Below are 14,774 nucleotides of genomic sequence, written 5' to 3'. Positions count from 1 at the left end.
TACATGAGATTGCTCTTATTGACTCGACAAAACATCTTGACTCATAACAGTACTCCAAAGTTGATAGAAAATTACACATTCGTTACTCTTGATTGTATCATAGTAAGCACATGTTTTACGTCTTGCTGTATTGAATTTCCCCTTACTCAGTAGATGATTTTGTGAGCGCACGCAAGCACACGCACGCACACGCACAACTTGAGCTCTCTTCATCTTTCATTCTTCCTTTTTTCACTGTCTTGCTTGCTTTTTCTCTCTTGAGAATCCGCATCAACAACTATGGCTTCGGCTGGCGGCCCAGCGAGTCAAGAAGACACGAGCTCTGATCTACCATCCGCCACGACCCGACAACCCGAAGATTCTTCCTCCCCCACCATTTATCTGGACAGAATCGAATCTCCAGCCTTGAGCGGCAGCTCCAGCGTCCCCGAGCTCAGCAGGGCCAGCTCCAACACACCTTCCACCGACGAGATCTCGCTGAGATCCCACGTCTCCATCCCCGTCGTGGGAACTTTTCCTCTGGGGTCCCTCAGGGTCCACAGGGCGATGGACCCTCCTCCAAGATCATCACCATCACAGCGACCAGGTACGCAGGCGCCTGATGCCGATGACGACGACCCAGAGATGCCACCTCTGGAAAGCGACCAGGATACCAGCAGTGACAACAACAAAGAGGCCAAAGTGCCGCTGCCACCATTCCTTCCCAACGGCGATGTCTTCCTCATTCTCGATCTCCCGCCCAACTCGACGGTGGGCTGCGACAGCAAGGCCATTGGGATCGGCGCGTCAGGAGGGTTCCAGGGCATACGTGACATCCCGACAGGGACCCACTTCCTCTGGGTATCGGCACCGGAGGCCATGTCGCGGTGCGGGTACTGGTTTGTCGCTGCTGGGGACAGAGCACGCGTGAGAGTTAAGCAGTGGGACAAGTTCAACGAGGTGCTGGTTGACCCGGCGAGCAGCTTCGAGGCGCGCGACCACAGGGACAATGTAGCCAGCCTGTACCCGCAGCTCACGCCCTACGGCTTTGGAGAAGGAGGAGGAGGAGGAGCAGGAGGAGCAGGAAGGGATGACGACGCACAGCTCTGGCGGCGGCTGACCGCGTGCATCAGCGAGAGGCTCCTCGCCAGGGTCACAGGAAGGCACGGCGTAGACGAGTGGCTCGTCGACACGTCCGACACCGCCGCCGGCGACTCGGGCTTCCCGCAGACCAAGACCACGCAGACCTACCAGACCATCACCGGCAGCGGCGAACTGAACTTTCTCTTCCCAGAGGGCGATGTTGACCTACACGCTGTGCTGCAAGGCGGCGGCCATGACGATGATACCGCCGCCGCCGCCGGTCCTCCAGACACATCCCACGACATCCTCCGCCTCCTCGACACGCCTGGGACGGGTGTCGACTCGGCCGACCTGGTAGGCGAGATGCAGCTCACCTTCCTCGCGGGCCTGCACCTCTCCAACCTCGCCTGCGTCGAGCAGTGGTGGCACCTCGTGCTCAAGATTGTGCTCCGCGCCCACCAGCTCGTCCTCCTCCGCCCGCCGCTCGCCCTCTCCTTCCTCACCACCCTGCACGCGCAGCTGGTCTACGACGAGAGGTATATCGCCGGCGGCGCCAGCAGCGACCCCGCCAGAAACCTTGCCGACGGCGAGTATGGCGGCAGTGGCGGCAACGGCGGCTCGACGAGCATCCTGGACATCATCCCTGGAAAGAAGAGGCAGCTGAGGGACGCATTGACGCTGTACAAGCGGCGCATGAACGAGATGCTCCTCGACCTGCCCCGCGGGGGTCAGCAGCACGGTGTCGCCGCCAGTGGGCTTGGTGACCTGGGCCGGGCCTTTGTGGAGCTTGAGGCCTGGCTCTGGCGGCTCGGCTGGGACCTGAGGACAGACTATGTCAGGAAGAAGGACGACGGCGACGGGGTGATGGAGGGTATGGGGTATAACGAGGAGGAGGACGACGACGATGACGACGATGAGTATCGCCCTGTGATTGTTGACCTGGATGATACGGGGCGGGAGGTTGGGCTGGTGTCTTTTCATTGAGGCCCAGATCAGGGGAGCAGCCGGAAAAGACGGAGAGAGGGGTGAGAAAAGGCCAGTGGCTATAATGTTGGGTTTCTATTCATGTTGGTGTTACATGCATCGTAGTTATGTCGGGTCTGTTTTTCCATATTTTCTTTTCACGCATGAGCGACAACCTGAGATGAAGAACTTGCACTATGAATTGGGAAAGGGGTTTTGTCCAACATAACGAGATTAGAATGAAGAAGAGACGATGTAAAACATGAAGCAGAGAGGAGACGGAGCAAAGGCGCCAAGGCGTTGAATTTGCGAGGTATACCAATCAATCCATACCAGTACTGCATACTATAAAGCATTAGAGCCCAGTGCGTTTGTATATTATTGCCTTACACGCTGCTCATTCCTTTGCTGTAGAGGACGCCGTCGTAGAGATCTGTTATATCTTGGAGAACACATCACACATCATCAGCCCCAAGGCGGACCATTTTTCTTCCTGGTCCTCATAGTCACATCATGCTCAAATTGATGTTTTGTGGGCTCGAGAGATTGTTTTTTGATCGTGTTCATTTGCCGTAAATTCCTTGATTGTTCGGCCCGGCGAGGCCTTGCCATGCAAATGCAGGTCTAGAAAAAGACTAGGTTCCCCATCATTTTCTTTTATCCTCTTCCGTGTTAGGTGTTCCTCGCATTTTGACTCCCAATCCGTACACACGCAAAGAAGAGCCAGTATAACAAAAAGCACAACGGCAGTCCCACCAACGCCCCCCTTTGAGGTTTTGCTGTTTCGCCGTCGCCTTCCTTCCTTCCCTTCCTCATCTTCCCCACGCCGGTAGCACCACCGCCATCACCGCCAAAGAAGCAGTGGCAGCAGCGGGCCGGTACGCCATCCCCAAAGAATAACGAAGCTGGCGCTTTAACGGTAGGACTTCTGGAATCTGGCACGGGCACCTGGACCACCGAACTTCTTGGGCTCGCAGCGGCGGTTGTCGGCGACGAGGAGGGTACGGTCGAAACCAGTGAGCGCGGTCTTCAGGGTGTTCTTGGTGTGCTCATCGACGAACCTGTGCAGAGAAAGGTGGTTAGTTATGCCTTGCTGCTTTGTTCGCTCGCTCTCGTCATGAATTTGGGAGTTGTACTTCTGGTTGTAGGCGATCAGAGCCTTGGAGATGGCTTGTCGCACAGCGCTGTACACATGTTAGCATCCCGTTGAGCCTTGGGCGAATAACAGAGCCGCTGCAGAAATCAGCCTCTCTCTCGATTGCTCGACAGAGAGAATTACTTCCACGCTGACCTCCATGGGGATCGACATACTAGATCTGAGAGGTGTGACCACCACCGGACACGCGGACACGGATGTCGAGTTGGGCGAACTTGTCAAGACCGACAACCAGCAGAGGCTCGTAGACCTGGATTGCGAGAAGAAAACCGTCAGCCGTCCTGTTCCCAGACCATTTCGGAACGACTTCATCTCCCCATCAAGATCCTCCTCTTCCTCGCCCATCGATTCTCCTTGCATGATTTTGCTTTCAGCCTTTCCAAGGGCTGTGGGGCCTTTCGAGATGTGTTGTTTCGCGTAGAAAATCGTACCTTGGTGCGGAGGATGGCGGGCTCAACGAGCTGCAGAGGGCGGCCGTTGACACGGATGAGGCCCTTGCCAGCCTTGCACTGAGCGACAGCCTGTTTTTAAAATCCCAAGTCCAGTCAGCATACACGTTCTTTCCCATTGCCTGTCGGGCGATCGGTCGTCGCGGCAGTAACGTCGTTCGCTCGTGTCCAGGGTACGGGTGTGTCTTCTCTCATCGTGGAGGGGTAATACGCACAGTCGCGTTTCTCTTCTTGCCGAAGCACTGAACCATCTGAGGGGCGGCCATGTTTGCGATTGATGGCTGTGGGATTTGTCGGATGGTCGATGGGTGATGGGGGGGTGCGGTCGTCAACTAGATTCGTTTGGGTCTGCGAAGGTGGTTGCGAGTGGGTGAGGCAGAACAATTTTCGACTGTGGGCGCGGGTCAGATGTTAACCGAATCAGGACTAGTTCAATACACGTGACTCTTATCTCGATAACGGTGAACCTCACTTGAGGTGACGACGGCAACTATCTTGGGGTAGTTGAATGCAAGCTTGGAGAGAGTGAATAGAGGAAAGAAGTAAAAAAAAAAAAGCCACCAGAAAAACCAGAAAAAAAGGACAACACTGTTCACTCACAACTAAGCAGCACTTAATTAAGGTCTGCTGAGCGGATCTTGAAATGAGTGTTTCTCGTGCCTCATGTGCTTAGACTACTCGGGGGTCGAGCCAGCCTCGGTCGATATTGCCTTGTCTCTAAATGTGCGATCTGACGTGCAACTCACCACCCAATCTTCTTCCTGATCTTGTATCCAAGTAATTGACCAACTTCCGCTGCTCATCCTTTTTTCTTCTTCTTTTTATTTCTCCCTCTTCCATTCGCCTTCGCTCCCTAGAAAGTCTATCTTACCAAAGTAAATTCTGCTATCTCAAGATGTCGCGCAAAGGCGTAGGTCTCGCCGCCTTCGACCGCAGCCGCATCACCTCGGCCCAGTACGCAAGCCACGGCAACACGCTCCGCTCGACCAACGCGCAGGCCCTCGAGACACAGCTCTCCGTGTTCCGCTCCCTGCTCCAGCAGTTCGCCCAGACGCACGCCAAGGACATCCGCTCCAACCCAAGTTTCCGCGCCCAGTTTGCCCGCATGTGCGCCGCCATCGGCGTGGACCCTCTGGCCAGCAGCAACAGCGGCTCGGGCGGCGGCTCCATCTGGGCCCAGCTGCTGGGCAGGTCTGTCAACGATTTTTATTTTGAGCTGGCCGTGCGGGTGGTCGAGGTGTGCGGCGAGACGAGGAGTGAGAATGGGGGGCTGATCGAGGTGAGGAAGGTGAGGGAGAGGATCATGAGGGGGCGGATGGAGGGCTCGTCGGAGGTCACAGAGTGAGTCTGCTCTCTCCTTTTTTTTTCGCCTTTCCAAGGGTCGACAACGGTGGGCTGACTTGTATGTGCGTGTGTTGAAAGGGACGACATACTCCGAGCTGTCGGCACCCTCAAGCCTTTAGGCTCGTCATTCTCCGTCATCAAGGTCGGCAGCAAGCCGTACATCCGCTCCGTCCCCAAGGAGCTAAACACGGACCAGAGCGCAGTCCTCGAGGCTGTACAGGTCCTGGGCTACGTCAGCGTGTCCATGTTGATGGTCAATCTACACTGGCCTCGTGCGCGAGCCCAGACAGCACTAGAGGACCTCCTCGGCGAGGGCATGCTGTGGATCGACAAGCAGGCCATCGAGTGGGAGTATTGGTCGCCTGGCTTCATGCTTGAGGCTCAAGAGATCTTCTCCGGAGAATGAGAGAATCAAGGAGGCCAACCTCTTGGTCAATTTTTACAACAGACTATCGGCCCTCTCGCTCATAAAAGAAGAGCCGAGGCCAACCTCTCTTCGTGGTCAGCTTCCTGCGGATGCTTGCCAGCCCCCAAAAAACACGTGCACAAAATTCCGCATGGTCCATCGAGAACAACGTTGGCCTGGGTCCTGGCTACTAATGCTGGAGCGTCAACCGTGGGGGCCCGGTTACAGTTGAGGAACCACTGCTCTCGTGGGGACCTTCATAATCTGTCACTTCAACCCAAAGTTCTCTGAAGCACAAGCCGATATGAGGCGATGTTGGTTGGAAACGCTCTCGTCGACGCTCTCGAGACATTCACTTGGGCATGAGCCTGACAAAACGATGCAGCACCGCAGGTCGTTTCAGGTACCAGAGATCATGACCCTAGAAGGGCAAAGATCCAATGCCAATCGGCGTGAGCTGACGGACAGACACATGTCGATTCAGCATGTCTTGATTCTCAGAAATGACTTGAAAAAAAAACCTTCAGAGGTTTCACGTGGAAGAGGCAGAAATTAGAAATTAACATTATGTATGCTGTTGCCAACCAAGAAAAAACAAATCCCCCAAAAACCGAGTTCTCTCCGAAACTCCTTGCCACCGAGCCCCACGATGTGTAGCGCAATCTAACATATCTAAAAGGATGTATAGACCCAACCTAGGGCCTCCAGTTCCGTGTCCTACTGTCAAAGGCAGGCGATACTCCGTCGGACTAGAGCCTTGACCGTACTAACGACAACCCGGGAAGATCTTCAATATTATGCATCGATGGTCTGCGCTTCTCGAAGCCGTATATGTCATGATCACTGTCAACAATCGTCAGCAAAGCTATGCGGACCACTCAAAGACGAACGCGTCGCAGCTGGGGCCCCCGGACTCACAAGGTGAAGGAATCAATCTCAGCTCGACCAACCGCACGAACATCAACCCAGACGGAAACACGCCTAGGCGCGGCGGCAAATACAGCCCAACCGTCCGAGTCGATCTCGACCGAACCTTGCACCTCGCCCAGCAGATCTGTCCACTGCTCGCCGGCATGATGCATGCCGACAAACATCCGCTTCACCGCCATCTCGTCACGACACGTCATCAATACAGCAAGCCCAGCCTGCCCAGAGTGAGAAGCGTCGCCGTGCCGGGTAAAGCCGATGCAGTCAGGCTCGTCCAAGTATTCGGATTGTGGGCCATAAGCGTACGACTGACGGGCGAGCATCATTTTCGGTATGAGCCGGCGGCCGTGATCTGCTGGCTCGTATGTACCGGCAGGTCGCTCGTCCAAAGGTCCAAAGGAGCCATAGAGGTCTCCGTAGAAGACAACGGGTAAGCCGCCCTTTATGTGGAGGAGAATGAGGGAGTAGGCCAACGGGATGAACCATGGCGCAACAAGCGTCTCGGAAGTCTGGCCCTCCTGGGTATCGTGGTTTACCACGAAAGTCTGGGTCGTCGATCGGAACATGTCAGCACAGAAAGCCGCACTGGTGAGCTTACAACAAGGAGACTTACAACGCTCAGGTCCGGTCTGATCTTTGCCAGAGTTCCATCAAAGACAGTCCGAAGATCAGGACTTGGGTCCCAGGAGAGGTCTCTGAAATTGTGAACCAAGCGGATATCATATAGTTGAACATCACAATCCATGTCCTCTGCATACTTGGCGAGAAAGTCGGATTCCTGCACCCAGTACTCACCCATCAAGAGGCACTCCTGCCCCCAAACCTTCTTGGCGTGCTTCACAAAGTCTTTGACGAACGCCGTGGACATGTGCTTGATGGCATCGAGGCGGAGACCGCGGATGGGAAGCTGCCCTTGCAGCCACTCGGCCCAGTGGAAGAGTTCACGTCGAACTTCAGGGTGTGCAAGGTCAATGTTGGCGAACATTCTAGGAGCACATATTTGTTGTGTCAGAACGCAAAAGGGAGCAAGAACAGAGAGGGCGACCGAACTCACAAGTAGTCATAATTGCCACGCTCCGAATCGACGTCTACCGCCCACTGCTTGCCTTCGAATCTATGGACCACCCCCGCAGTCTTTGTCCTTTCATCGTAGTCGACTCCTGAGAAGTGATCTTTGTGCCAGGTGAAGGAGCTATACTGCTTGTTGCGGGCCTTGTACTCGAACTTGGTCCACGCCTGAATAGCCTCGTATTCACCAATCTCAGCGTTGCGATCTAAGAGTGCAAAATCTTGAGCACTTCTGACCAACGAAAAAGAACAGACATGAACCGAGAGCAAGAGAAGAGAGAGAAAAGGATCACATTGTTTCTTTTTTGGAAGGGGGGCCGGGAGGGGGGGGGGGGGGGCACGGAAGAGAGGGAAGGAAGGGAAACAGAAACTCTAGCAGCTCCTGTGCAACGACTCTCACTCACCAAAATTTTCCACCCTCACAGCCCTCACATCCTCAAACTCATCAGCCCCGGCCTTGTGAGAGATGACGACGTCAAAAACAACGCCGACGCCGTGTGCCTCGGCCGCATGGGCGAGACTGGCCAGCTCCTGCTTGGTGCCGTACTTGGTCGCCACACAGCCCTTTTGTTCAAACTCGCCCAGGTCGTAGAGATCGTATATATCGTAGCCGACGCTGTCTGGGCCGAAGCCCTTGCAGGCTGGTGGGATCCACAGCGAGCTGACGCCGAGCTGGGCGAGGGTGGGAATGACGCGCTCTAGCCGCCTCCAGTGCTGGTTGTCGGCTGGAACGTGCCACTCGAAGCCTTGGAGGACCGTCTCGTTTCTTGGTGGGTTGGTTGAGCTGGTGGTGCTGGTCGTGGAAGTCGCAATGGACGGGGATGGTGACGATGATCGGGAACTACTCGGCGATGACAGGGATAGGCTCTCCTCTGTGTCACTCATCTTTGTGTGTGTGTAAAGAAGTTTGTTGTCCTCGCCTGCGAAATAGGCTATGTGCGTATTGGAAATGACTCGAAAATCGTGTGCTCGCCTTGTTTGTCGTCAGGGGTGGAAAGAGAGAGGAGAGAGAGTGTGTGTTTGTATGGTGGCTGTTTGGGAATCGAGTATTATTATATTGTATGTCGTCCTCTCAGGGCCCTCGAAAGGACCACAAAGTTGCTCCAGGCCTGATGGATGATATGTTTGCTGTAGCACAGATCCACAGGTCCTATGTAAGGAGGCGCAGAACACGAGATAGACAGTGGAAGAACCACTCGGTCGCTCGCTCGGCAGGAAGTCAAGTCACATCTACGAAAGGGAGCTTCCGCAGCGCCAATTATTTATTAGCTGGGCCTTATCGAAGCGAAGGCCAGGCTGGCCCATGCTGATACGAAGTCGGCTCACGTCGGCGGTATTACTTTTCTTTTCTTCTTTTTTCCCGCTCTCTCTGTCTGACTGTCTCTCTCTTACTCTGTCCAATTGAAACACAGAGAAAATGGCAGCTGCTGATCTTGCCCTGTGTTTTCTGGATACCTACCCCAAACTAGTCGCTGTACAGGGCTCAGCTGAAGTATATTTCGAGGGGGTTTATTTCCTGAGTAGTTATGTAGATCAATAGTCACTCAACACGAGGTCCGTCCCTCTTCCCCCAAGCGGGACCGACATGACGACGACGAGAAACAAGAAGGCGACACGCCAGACCGCCTCATTTCTTCGTCGAGGGATAAATTTTGCATGTTTCGAGCCCCGGCAGAAGGCCCGACTACGCCGTGGCCCAATCGCGCATGGGAGTCGAGTTCCGAATCAGATTCTCCATTTTTTGGTGCCTTTCCGCCTTCAGATGACAGTAACCAAAGCTGATGGATGTGAGTCCCCCTTAAGACGAGAGAATGTAAAAGACATGCACTTATCGAGGAAGGTCGTCCATACGCCACCGTGCATCCGGTGGTCCCGTTTGGCCTCCTGGACCTACAAATCGCCTCGGACGGCGCCCGTGGTCCCGAGGAGAATTTTGATGACGAAAAAAAAAACATGTGGGTCATCAGGGATGAAATTTGACTGCTATTTCGGTACTGATGGGGCATTGGCGCCAGTAGTGGAGTTCATGCGGCTGAGGCATGTATCGACTTCATATGATGGGGATGAGTGTTACGTTCACAGACACACACTGGGCTCATAAACACATGTTTGTTTGAAGTCTACATTTTCTTGCTGCCTCCCTCCTTTACTTCTTTCTCTCTCAATCATTCAGATCGATATCTCAGTTCAGACTCCAGGAGGCTCAACCATAGAGGTCGAGTCTCAAAACTGACAGTGTCCTATCAATGATGCCCATCCTCAAAAAGGTATGGAGGTGGCTGTGATCTAGCTCATGAGAAGAAGTGTGGCTGCTGCAGCCGAAGCTCTATTTCGGTTGATCGCAGCAGATCGAACCAAAGACCAATAACTTTTCGTCCCTTGCCTTCGAGATAGAACAGCGCATGCGCATCTTTCCTGCGTAGGTACCTGGGTAAGTGAAGGGCGAAACTCTTTGAGCCCGAAAACCCCTTCCTTACCTCTTTCCTTCAGGTACTTACTTACAGCAACGCGTAATGACAAAGAAAATGACAACAATACACTTGGAATTACCGGGTTAGTAAAGCAAAAAGAAAAAGTGAAAAAAAAAGTGCCAGCGTCTAGACAACCAACCCCCCTTGAACCATTCTACAAGAACGCCGTGACTGTGCTGGACGGATGCCTCCGTTGAAATTCTAGAAAGGCCTTAGAAGCAGGCTGGGGATGACCATTTTGTCGACTGTCGAGACAGTCATCAGGTGGCGAGACGGTTTACCAACGGCTGTTGCCCATGGGAATGGCATTGGCGCCTCCTGCAGAACGTTAGAGATCCGTACGCTACTGAGATTATGTGTTTTGCAAGGTCGTAGACTTACCCCTATAGCCACCGCCGCCACGCCCATGGCCACCGCGGCCTCTGTAGCCACCGTAACGGCCGCCGCCGCCGCCGCCGCCGCCGCCGTAGCGAGCCATCTCAGCTAGGCGAGGGTCGATCTGCTGCTTGGCCTCCTGGAGCACGCTAACAAGGTCACGAGCCTGCTTGGAATCTAGATACAAATGCTTTAGTAAGACGATCGAGGGTTGATAATCCGTCCGGGGGGCGAGGTACTTACTGTCAGTGGTAAAGAAGGTAATGGCGGTACCCTTCTGGCCAGCACGACCAGTACGACCAATACGGTGGATATAATCCTCCGAGTTGTTCGGGTAGTCAAGGTTGAGCACATGAGTAATGTTGCGCACATCTTGAACGAGCATAGGTTAGCAGGCGGAAGCCGAGAGGGTATAGCAACGTCCCAGCATGGACAGGTGGCATGTGACATCTAAGTATGTTTCATGCTTTCCTCGGTACTCTTTCTCCTTAGCAGGAGGGCTACCCTTGCGAATATGAATGCCGTTTGGAATGTCCCTGGCTCCGGGTCCTCGGGCATCGGGAATCTTGGAGACAACCTGACCAGGACCAAGAGGTGCCGGCTCTACGCCTGTGCCATAGCACCCGGACAGGTACAAGAGAAGATGCACGAGTGCAGCATAGTGAGCCTGGAGTTTGCCACAATCGTGAAACCCAAGACTCCTCTCAGAGAGACCAAATAGACACTGAAGACGTCTGGCAATTCGCGCGATCAAGAGAGCCCCTGTACACCAGAGTAAAGCAAGGCACGTAGCGATGCTGGAAGCTGCTAAATTGGGGTTGGGGGAAGGGGGGGAGAGGGGGGCGGATAGGTGGTGATACATACCAATACCACGGGAAGCCACGTCAGTAGCCACCATGATAGGGCTCTTGCCAGTCTTAAACTGGTCGAGAACCCAGTCACGCTCGTTCTGCTGCTTGTCACCGTGAATGGACAGTGCAGGCCAGCCGTCCTGGCGGAGGAAACGAGTGATCTCATCGGCGACACGCTTCGTGCCAGTGAAGATGAGGATCTTGTTATCCTTGTCGTCCATGATCTTCTCCAGATGACGAATCATCTTGTCACGCTTCTCAGACTCGTTGCAAACCTCGACAATCTGGGTGATACGGTGGTTGGCAGAGAGGTCCATGGAACCAATGTTCACCTGAATGAAGTCGTTAAGGAAGTCCTTGGCGAGGGCGCGGACCTCCTTGGGCCAGGTGGCAGACCACATGAGAGTTTGACGATCAGGCCGGATCTGGCTGATAATCTTGCGGATCTGGGGCTCAAAACCCATATCCAGCATGCGGTCTGCCTCGTCAAGCACCAGGTACGTGACACGGCGCAGGTTGGTCTTTCCAGCCTCGAGCATATCGATCAGACGACCAGGGGTCGCAATGCAGACTTCCACGCCGCGGGAGAGGTCACGAATCTGAGGGCCCTTTGGCACACCACCGTAGACGCAGGTGTTGCGAATGCGGGAGGACTTGCCGAATTTGCTCATCTCCTGCTGGATCTGAACGGCCAACTCTCGGGTGGGGGCGAGGACCAGGACGATAGGACCATCGCCGGGAGCCAAGAGAGGCTGGGCGTTGATGTGAACGATGGCAGGAAGACAATAGGTAAGTGTCTTGCCCGAACCCGTCTCAGCAATACCGACGACATCACGACCAGAGAGGGCCATGGGCCAACCTTGCGACTGAATAGCAGTGGGCGCGGGGAATCCCTGGGCCTTGACCTCGTCCATAACGTATCTCGGGAACCCGGCCTCGTCAAACGTCTCAACAGGCTTGGGAACGTCGTTGCCATGGATGGCGATGGAGTGGTCTCTTCGGAACTTTTCGACCTCGGCGGAAGACCGGGCAGCGACCTCGGGGTGCTCTTTGTAGAAAGACTTCTCGAACTTGGGAAGAGAGTTCATATCTGCCAGAATAAAGTTAGCATTATCGCCCTTCCAGACTGCGCCTGTACGGTAGATTTATGAATGCATACCCCAGTTTTGCTTCTGCAGGCCCGCGCCCAGGTTGGACATGCGATCGCCGCCGCCGCCGCCGTAGCCACCGCCGCCATAGCCACCTCCACCTCCACCGTAGCCGTTGGAGCCGCTGTTAGAAATGTTTGTCAGTATGCACACAGTCAAAGCAGGTTTCGAGATGGAGTGGTTTGAAGATAGGAAGAGACCACAAGTGCGATGTTGCACGATGCAAGAGATTGCGAAACAAGTGGGCAAGGAGTTAGAAACAACATACCCTCCGTAACCACCACCGCCTCCGCCATAGCCGTTGCTGCTACCACGATCATAGCCATTTGAGTATCCGCCGCCGCCGCGGGAGCCGTATCCACCACCGCCGTAAGACATCTTGATGCTGTAGGGTGCTTGTTGCGATGATAACGTTGCTGTCGAAAGTTCCGTCTCGGGGGGCTGGGAGGACGAAGGAGCTGGAGGGCGTCGCAATCAATCAGTCCAAGCAAGAGATCACGGCAGAAGTGACCGCGAGAAGATTATGGTCAAATCGAATAGACGTGTGCCTTGTGGAAAGGGGAGAGTGGTTGATGGCGATGTGATGAAGGAGAAAAGAAGGAAGAGAGAGATGGGGTGGGTGGGTTGGGTTTTGTCAGAAGAGAGAAGGCGAGAAGTTGCGACAAGCAGAAAATTTTAGGCTTATCGGTTAGGGGCCACGGAGGCGAGTCAGGGCGGTGTGGCGCTAGAAAGACAGAGACTGAGCAAAAATGGTAAGCGGGCACGGCGGGACATTAGGTAAGCAAACGTGCCTTTCACTTTCAGGTGTCGCTCAATTTTCTTCCCTAGGTAGACGCGTAAACCGTTCAGCTCACTCAGGAAACCAACATTGCTTTTAGCCTGGACAGATACGAAAACGCTATTTTCTTATGTGCCTACTATCTGCTACAAAGGGCGAGGGACATGTACTGCTAGGACAGATGAAGAAGAAAGAAAGAAAAAATCATCAACCATAGCGTGATCAGATATTTTCATCCCGTCGTGAATATATCCCCTCATTATACCACCAAAACCCGTGCACACTCTTGTGGTATCCAATGCCACAAACCACCAAGACGAGAAACCCCAGCACAACGCAAAACTGCTTTTACGGTAAAGAGCACTACACCAAATGACCAAACCACTTCGCGTTGTGTCGATCTATCTCACACCACACCACAACGTCCACCTAGTAAGGTGGGTTGGGCCCAATGGGAGGGTAGTCGTCTGAGTGCGGGGGACCGCCTGAAATAGATCCTGGCCTACCGCCCTGGTCACCAAAGTGCTTCTTGCGCAGAGCCGCGAGGCGCTTCCTCTTGGTGACGGTGTTGATGTAGGTACCAATGACAAACGACACGAGGTTGAAGAATGGCACCCAGGTGTTCTCGGGCAGGAACTTCTGCGCAAAGGCCAGGCAGATGGGCGACGTGATCCAGCTCACGCGCATGACTTTCCAAAAGCCAACGCGAACGGTTGCCCGCACCTGATGATACGTTCTCGCGCCAGCAATGATGGCCATGGCAACCAGATACACAGAGTTCTGGATGGGTGCGATCTGGATACGGTGTCAGCTATCAAGCCCACCTCAGCAACGACAAGAGAGACCCGAATAAGATACTTACCACGAGGTTGCTAGCGAGAATCTGTAGAATTTTGGCGCGCAGGCTTGTACGGCCCGCAAAGACCTTCTGCAGGAGCCAGATCAAGAGAGAGCCGAGAGGGGCGCTGACAAAAGCACCATATGCGGCCATCTTAGGCACACGCGAGGTGAAGTAGTTGCCGTTCTTATTACGATCCTTTGCCAGCCACGATGCAATGAACTCTTGTGCGCCGGCCAGAGTGCCGGCGGTCAACATCTTGGTCCGCATCGGGTTCTCTTCGAGCTGCTTGATATAGGCCTGCGCCAGAAAGCACCCTGTTAGCATCGTGTTCACTTGGTGAAGTACGGTCGCACGACGCGACCTTGCAGCCATAGGGCATCATCGGTCGAGACACAACGTGACGCTGCGGCTTGACGGTGTAGGGGAACGGCGTACAGCAAGGTAACCCTTGGTGCCCGCATTCTGCTTGCCGCCAGTAATGGCAGTGCCAATCTTTTCGGATATGGGGTGCTTGCCAGTCGTCCCAGGCAGGGGAGGACCATCCCTCCCAAGCAGATGCTGACGAGCATCAGCGACAGCAGAGAGGGCGGGCCCAGCAACGCCGGCGGCGCCTTCTGACTGCTTGAAGGTGTCTCGTTCGAACTTGACAGACATCGTGGGCACAAGTTCGATTCCGGAGGTCGATGCCGACGAGGACGAGTAGGAGCAGACGGAGAGCTAGGAATGACAGGTTATGTCAGTGGAAATCTTGGTGCAATTTTGCGCAGAAAGAGAGTTGCCCGGATACGTCTTTTCTCCCCCAGCCGCGTTGACAGGAGGAGGAGGCTGGGGTTGCTGCAGGGTAAGTGGGCGCCTGCAGCTAAGTTTGTTTACAAAGTGTGGAGCCATTGGCCTCGACCTATGGATGTATTTTGGGAGGGTTCCTGGCGCTGTAT

The 14,774-nt window shown here is 54.4% G+C and overlaps 6 protein-coding genes across 6 annotated transcripts; 2 read left to right on the top strand and 4 right to left on the bottom strand.

Annotated features, from left to right (window-relative positions):
* Nucleotides 1–279: 279 nt before the first annotated feature.
* On the top strand, nt 280–2,290 carry M406DRAFT_87097 (uncharacterized protein; the record flags this gene model as incomplete). Its single annotated transcript, XM_040926100.1, has 2 exons — nt 280–586; nt 674–2,290. 2 exons carry the CDS (start codon nt 280–282, stop codon nt 2,044–2,046), a joined length of 1,680 nt encoding a protein of 559 aa, XP_040781239.1. The 3' UTR covers nt 2,047–2,290.
* Nucleotides 2,291–2,580: 290 nt separating this feature from the next.
* Nucleotides 2,581–3,962, bottom strand: M406DRAFT_354357 (ribosomal protein S9). Its single transcript, XM_040922899.1, has 5 exons — nt 3,846–3,962; nt 3,613–3,702; nt 3,337–3,431; nt 3,162–3,209; nt 2,581–3,086 (listed from the first exon to the last, which is right to left on the bottom strand). The coding sequence occupies exons 1-5, from the start codon at nt 3,894–3,896 to the stop codon at nt 2,939–2,941; spliced, it is 432 nt and encodes a 143-aa protein (XP_040781238.1). The 5' UTR covers nt 3,897–3,962; the 3' UTR covers nt 2,581–2,938.
* Nucleotides 3,963–4,525: 563 nt separating this feature from the next.
* On the top strand, nt 4,526–5,365 carry M406DRAFT_233069 (ESCRT-2 complex; the record flags this gene model as incomplete). Its single annotated transcript, XM_040915930.1, has 2 exons — nt 4,526–4,971; nt 5,053–5,365. Coding segments are annotated over 2 exons (759 nt in total), but the record flags the coding sequence as incomplete, so codon positions are not given.
* Nucleotides 5,366–6,103: 738 nt separating this feature from the next.
* Nucleotides 6,104–8,565, bottom strand: M406DRAFT_96747 (family 13 glycoside hydrolase; the record flags this gene model as incomplete). Its single annotated transcript, XM_040926340.1, has 6 exons — nt 8,193–8,565; nt 7,780–8,141; nt 7,362–7,581; nt 6,921–7,293; nt 6,299–6,852; nt 6,104–6,146 (listed from the first exon to the last, which is right to left on the bottom strand). The coding sequence occupies exons 1-6, from the start codon at nt 8,258–8,260 to the stop codon at nt 6,104–6,106; spliced, it is 1,620 nt and encodes a 539-aa protein (XP_040781236.1). The 5' UTR covers nt 8,261–8,565.
* Nucleotides 8,566–9,488: 923 nt separating this feature from the next.
* On the bottom strand, nt 9,489–12,595 carry M406DRAFT_271384 (uncharacterized protein). Its single transcript, XM_040918112.1, has 6 exons — nt 12,489–12,595; nt 12,232–12,344; nt 11,086–12,162; nt 10,465–10,593; nt 10,228–10,398; nt 9,489–10,164 (listed from the first exon to the last, which is right to left on the bottom strand). The coding sequence occupies exons 2-6, from the start codon at nt 12,269–12,271 to the stop codon at nt 10,124–10,126; spliced, it is 1,458 nt and encodes a 485-aa protein (XP_040781235.1). The 5' UTR covers nt 12,272–12,344; nt 12,489–12,595; the 3' UTR covers nt 9,489–10,123.
* A 504-nt stretch (nt 12,596–13,099) lies between these two features.
* On the bottom strand, nt 13,100–14,482 carry M406DRAFT_354352 (uncharacterized protein). Its single transcript, XM_040922898.1, has 3 exons — nt 14,275–14,482; nt 13,861–14,136; nt 13,100–13,793 (listed from the first exon to the last, which is right to left on the bottom strand). Exons 2-3 carry the CDS (start codon nt 14,104–14,106, stop codon nt 13,428–13,430), a joined length of 612 nt encoding a protein of 203 aa, XP_040781234.1. The 5' UTR covers nt 14,107–14,136; nt 14,275–14,482; the 3' UTR covers nt 13,100–13,427.
* Nucleotides 14,483–14,774: the final 292 nt, after the last annotated feature.

This window comes from Cryphonectria parasitica, assembly GCF_011745365.1.
Source record: "Cryphonectria parasitica EP155 unplaced genomic scaffold M406scaffold_1, whole genome shotgun sequence".
In the NCBI taxonomy this organism is placed as follows: domain Eukaryota; kingdom Fungi; phylum Ascomycota; class Sordariomycetes; order Diaporthales; family Cryphonectriaceae; genus Cryphonectria; species Cryphonectria parasitica.
The sequence above is the reverse complement of the archived record's forward strand: the minus strand, read 5'-3'. Positions and strand labels throughout refer to the sequence as shown.

What these genes read in the sequence shown, in the direction of transcription:
- M406DRAFT_354357 (XM_040922899.1), bottom strand. Translation starts at nt 3,896, where the DNA reads ATGGCCGCCCCTCAGATGGTTCAGTGCTTCGGCAAGAAGAGAAACGCG. An exon ending in GCAAGAAGAGAAACGCGACT is followed by an intron (nt 3,703 to 3,845) that starts GTGCGTATTACC and finishes TTTTAAAAACAG; the next exon opens with GCTGTCGCTCAGTGCAAGGC. An exon ending in CCGCCATCCTCCGCACCAAG is followed by an intron (nt 3,432 to 3,612) that starts GTACGATTTTCT and finishes CTCGCAATCCAG; the next exon opens with GTCTACGAGCCTCTGCTGGT.
- M406DRAFT_271384 (XM_040918112.1), bottom strand. Translation starts at nt 12,271, where the DNA reads ATGTCCAACCTGGGCGCGGGCCTGCAGAAGCAAAACTGGG. An exon ending in CCTGCAGAAGCAAAACTGGG is followed by an intron (nt 12,163 to 12,231) that starts GTATGCATTCAT and finishes TTATTCTGGCAG; the next exon opens with ATATGAACTCTCTTCCCAAG. An exon ending in TGGCGGCGGTGGCTATAGGG is followed by an intron (nt 10,165 to 10,227) that starts GTAAGTCTACGA and finishes AACGTTCTGCAG; the next exon opens with GAGGCGCCAATGCCATTCCC.
- M406DRAFT_354352 (XM_040922898.1), bottom strand. Translation starts at nt 14,106, where the DNA reads ATGCGGACCAAGATGTTGACCGCCGGCACTCTGGCCGGCGCACAAGAG. An exon ending in TTCTCGCTAGCAACCTCGTG is followed by an intron (nt 13,794 to 13,860) that starts GTAAGTATCTTA and finishes CACCGTATCCAG; the next exon opens with ATCGCACCCATCCAGAACTC.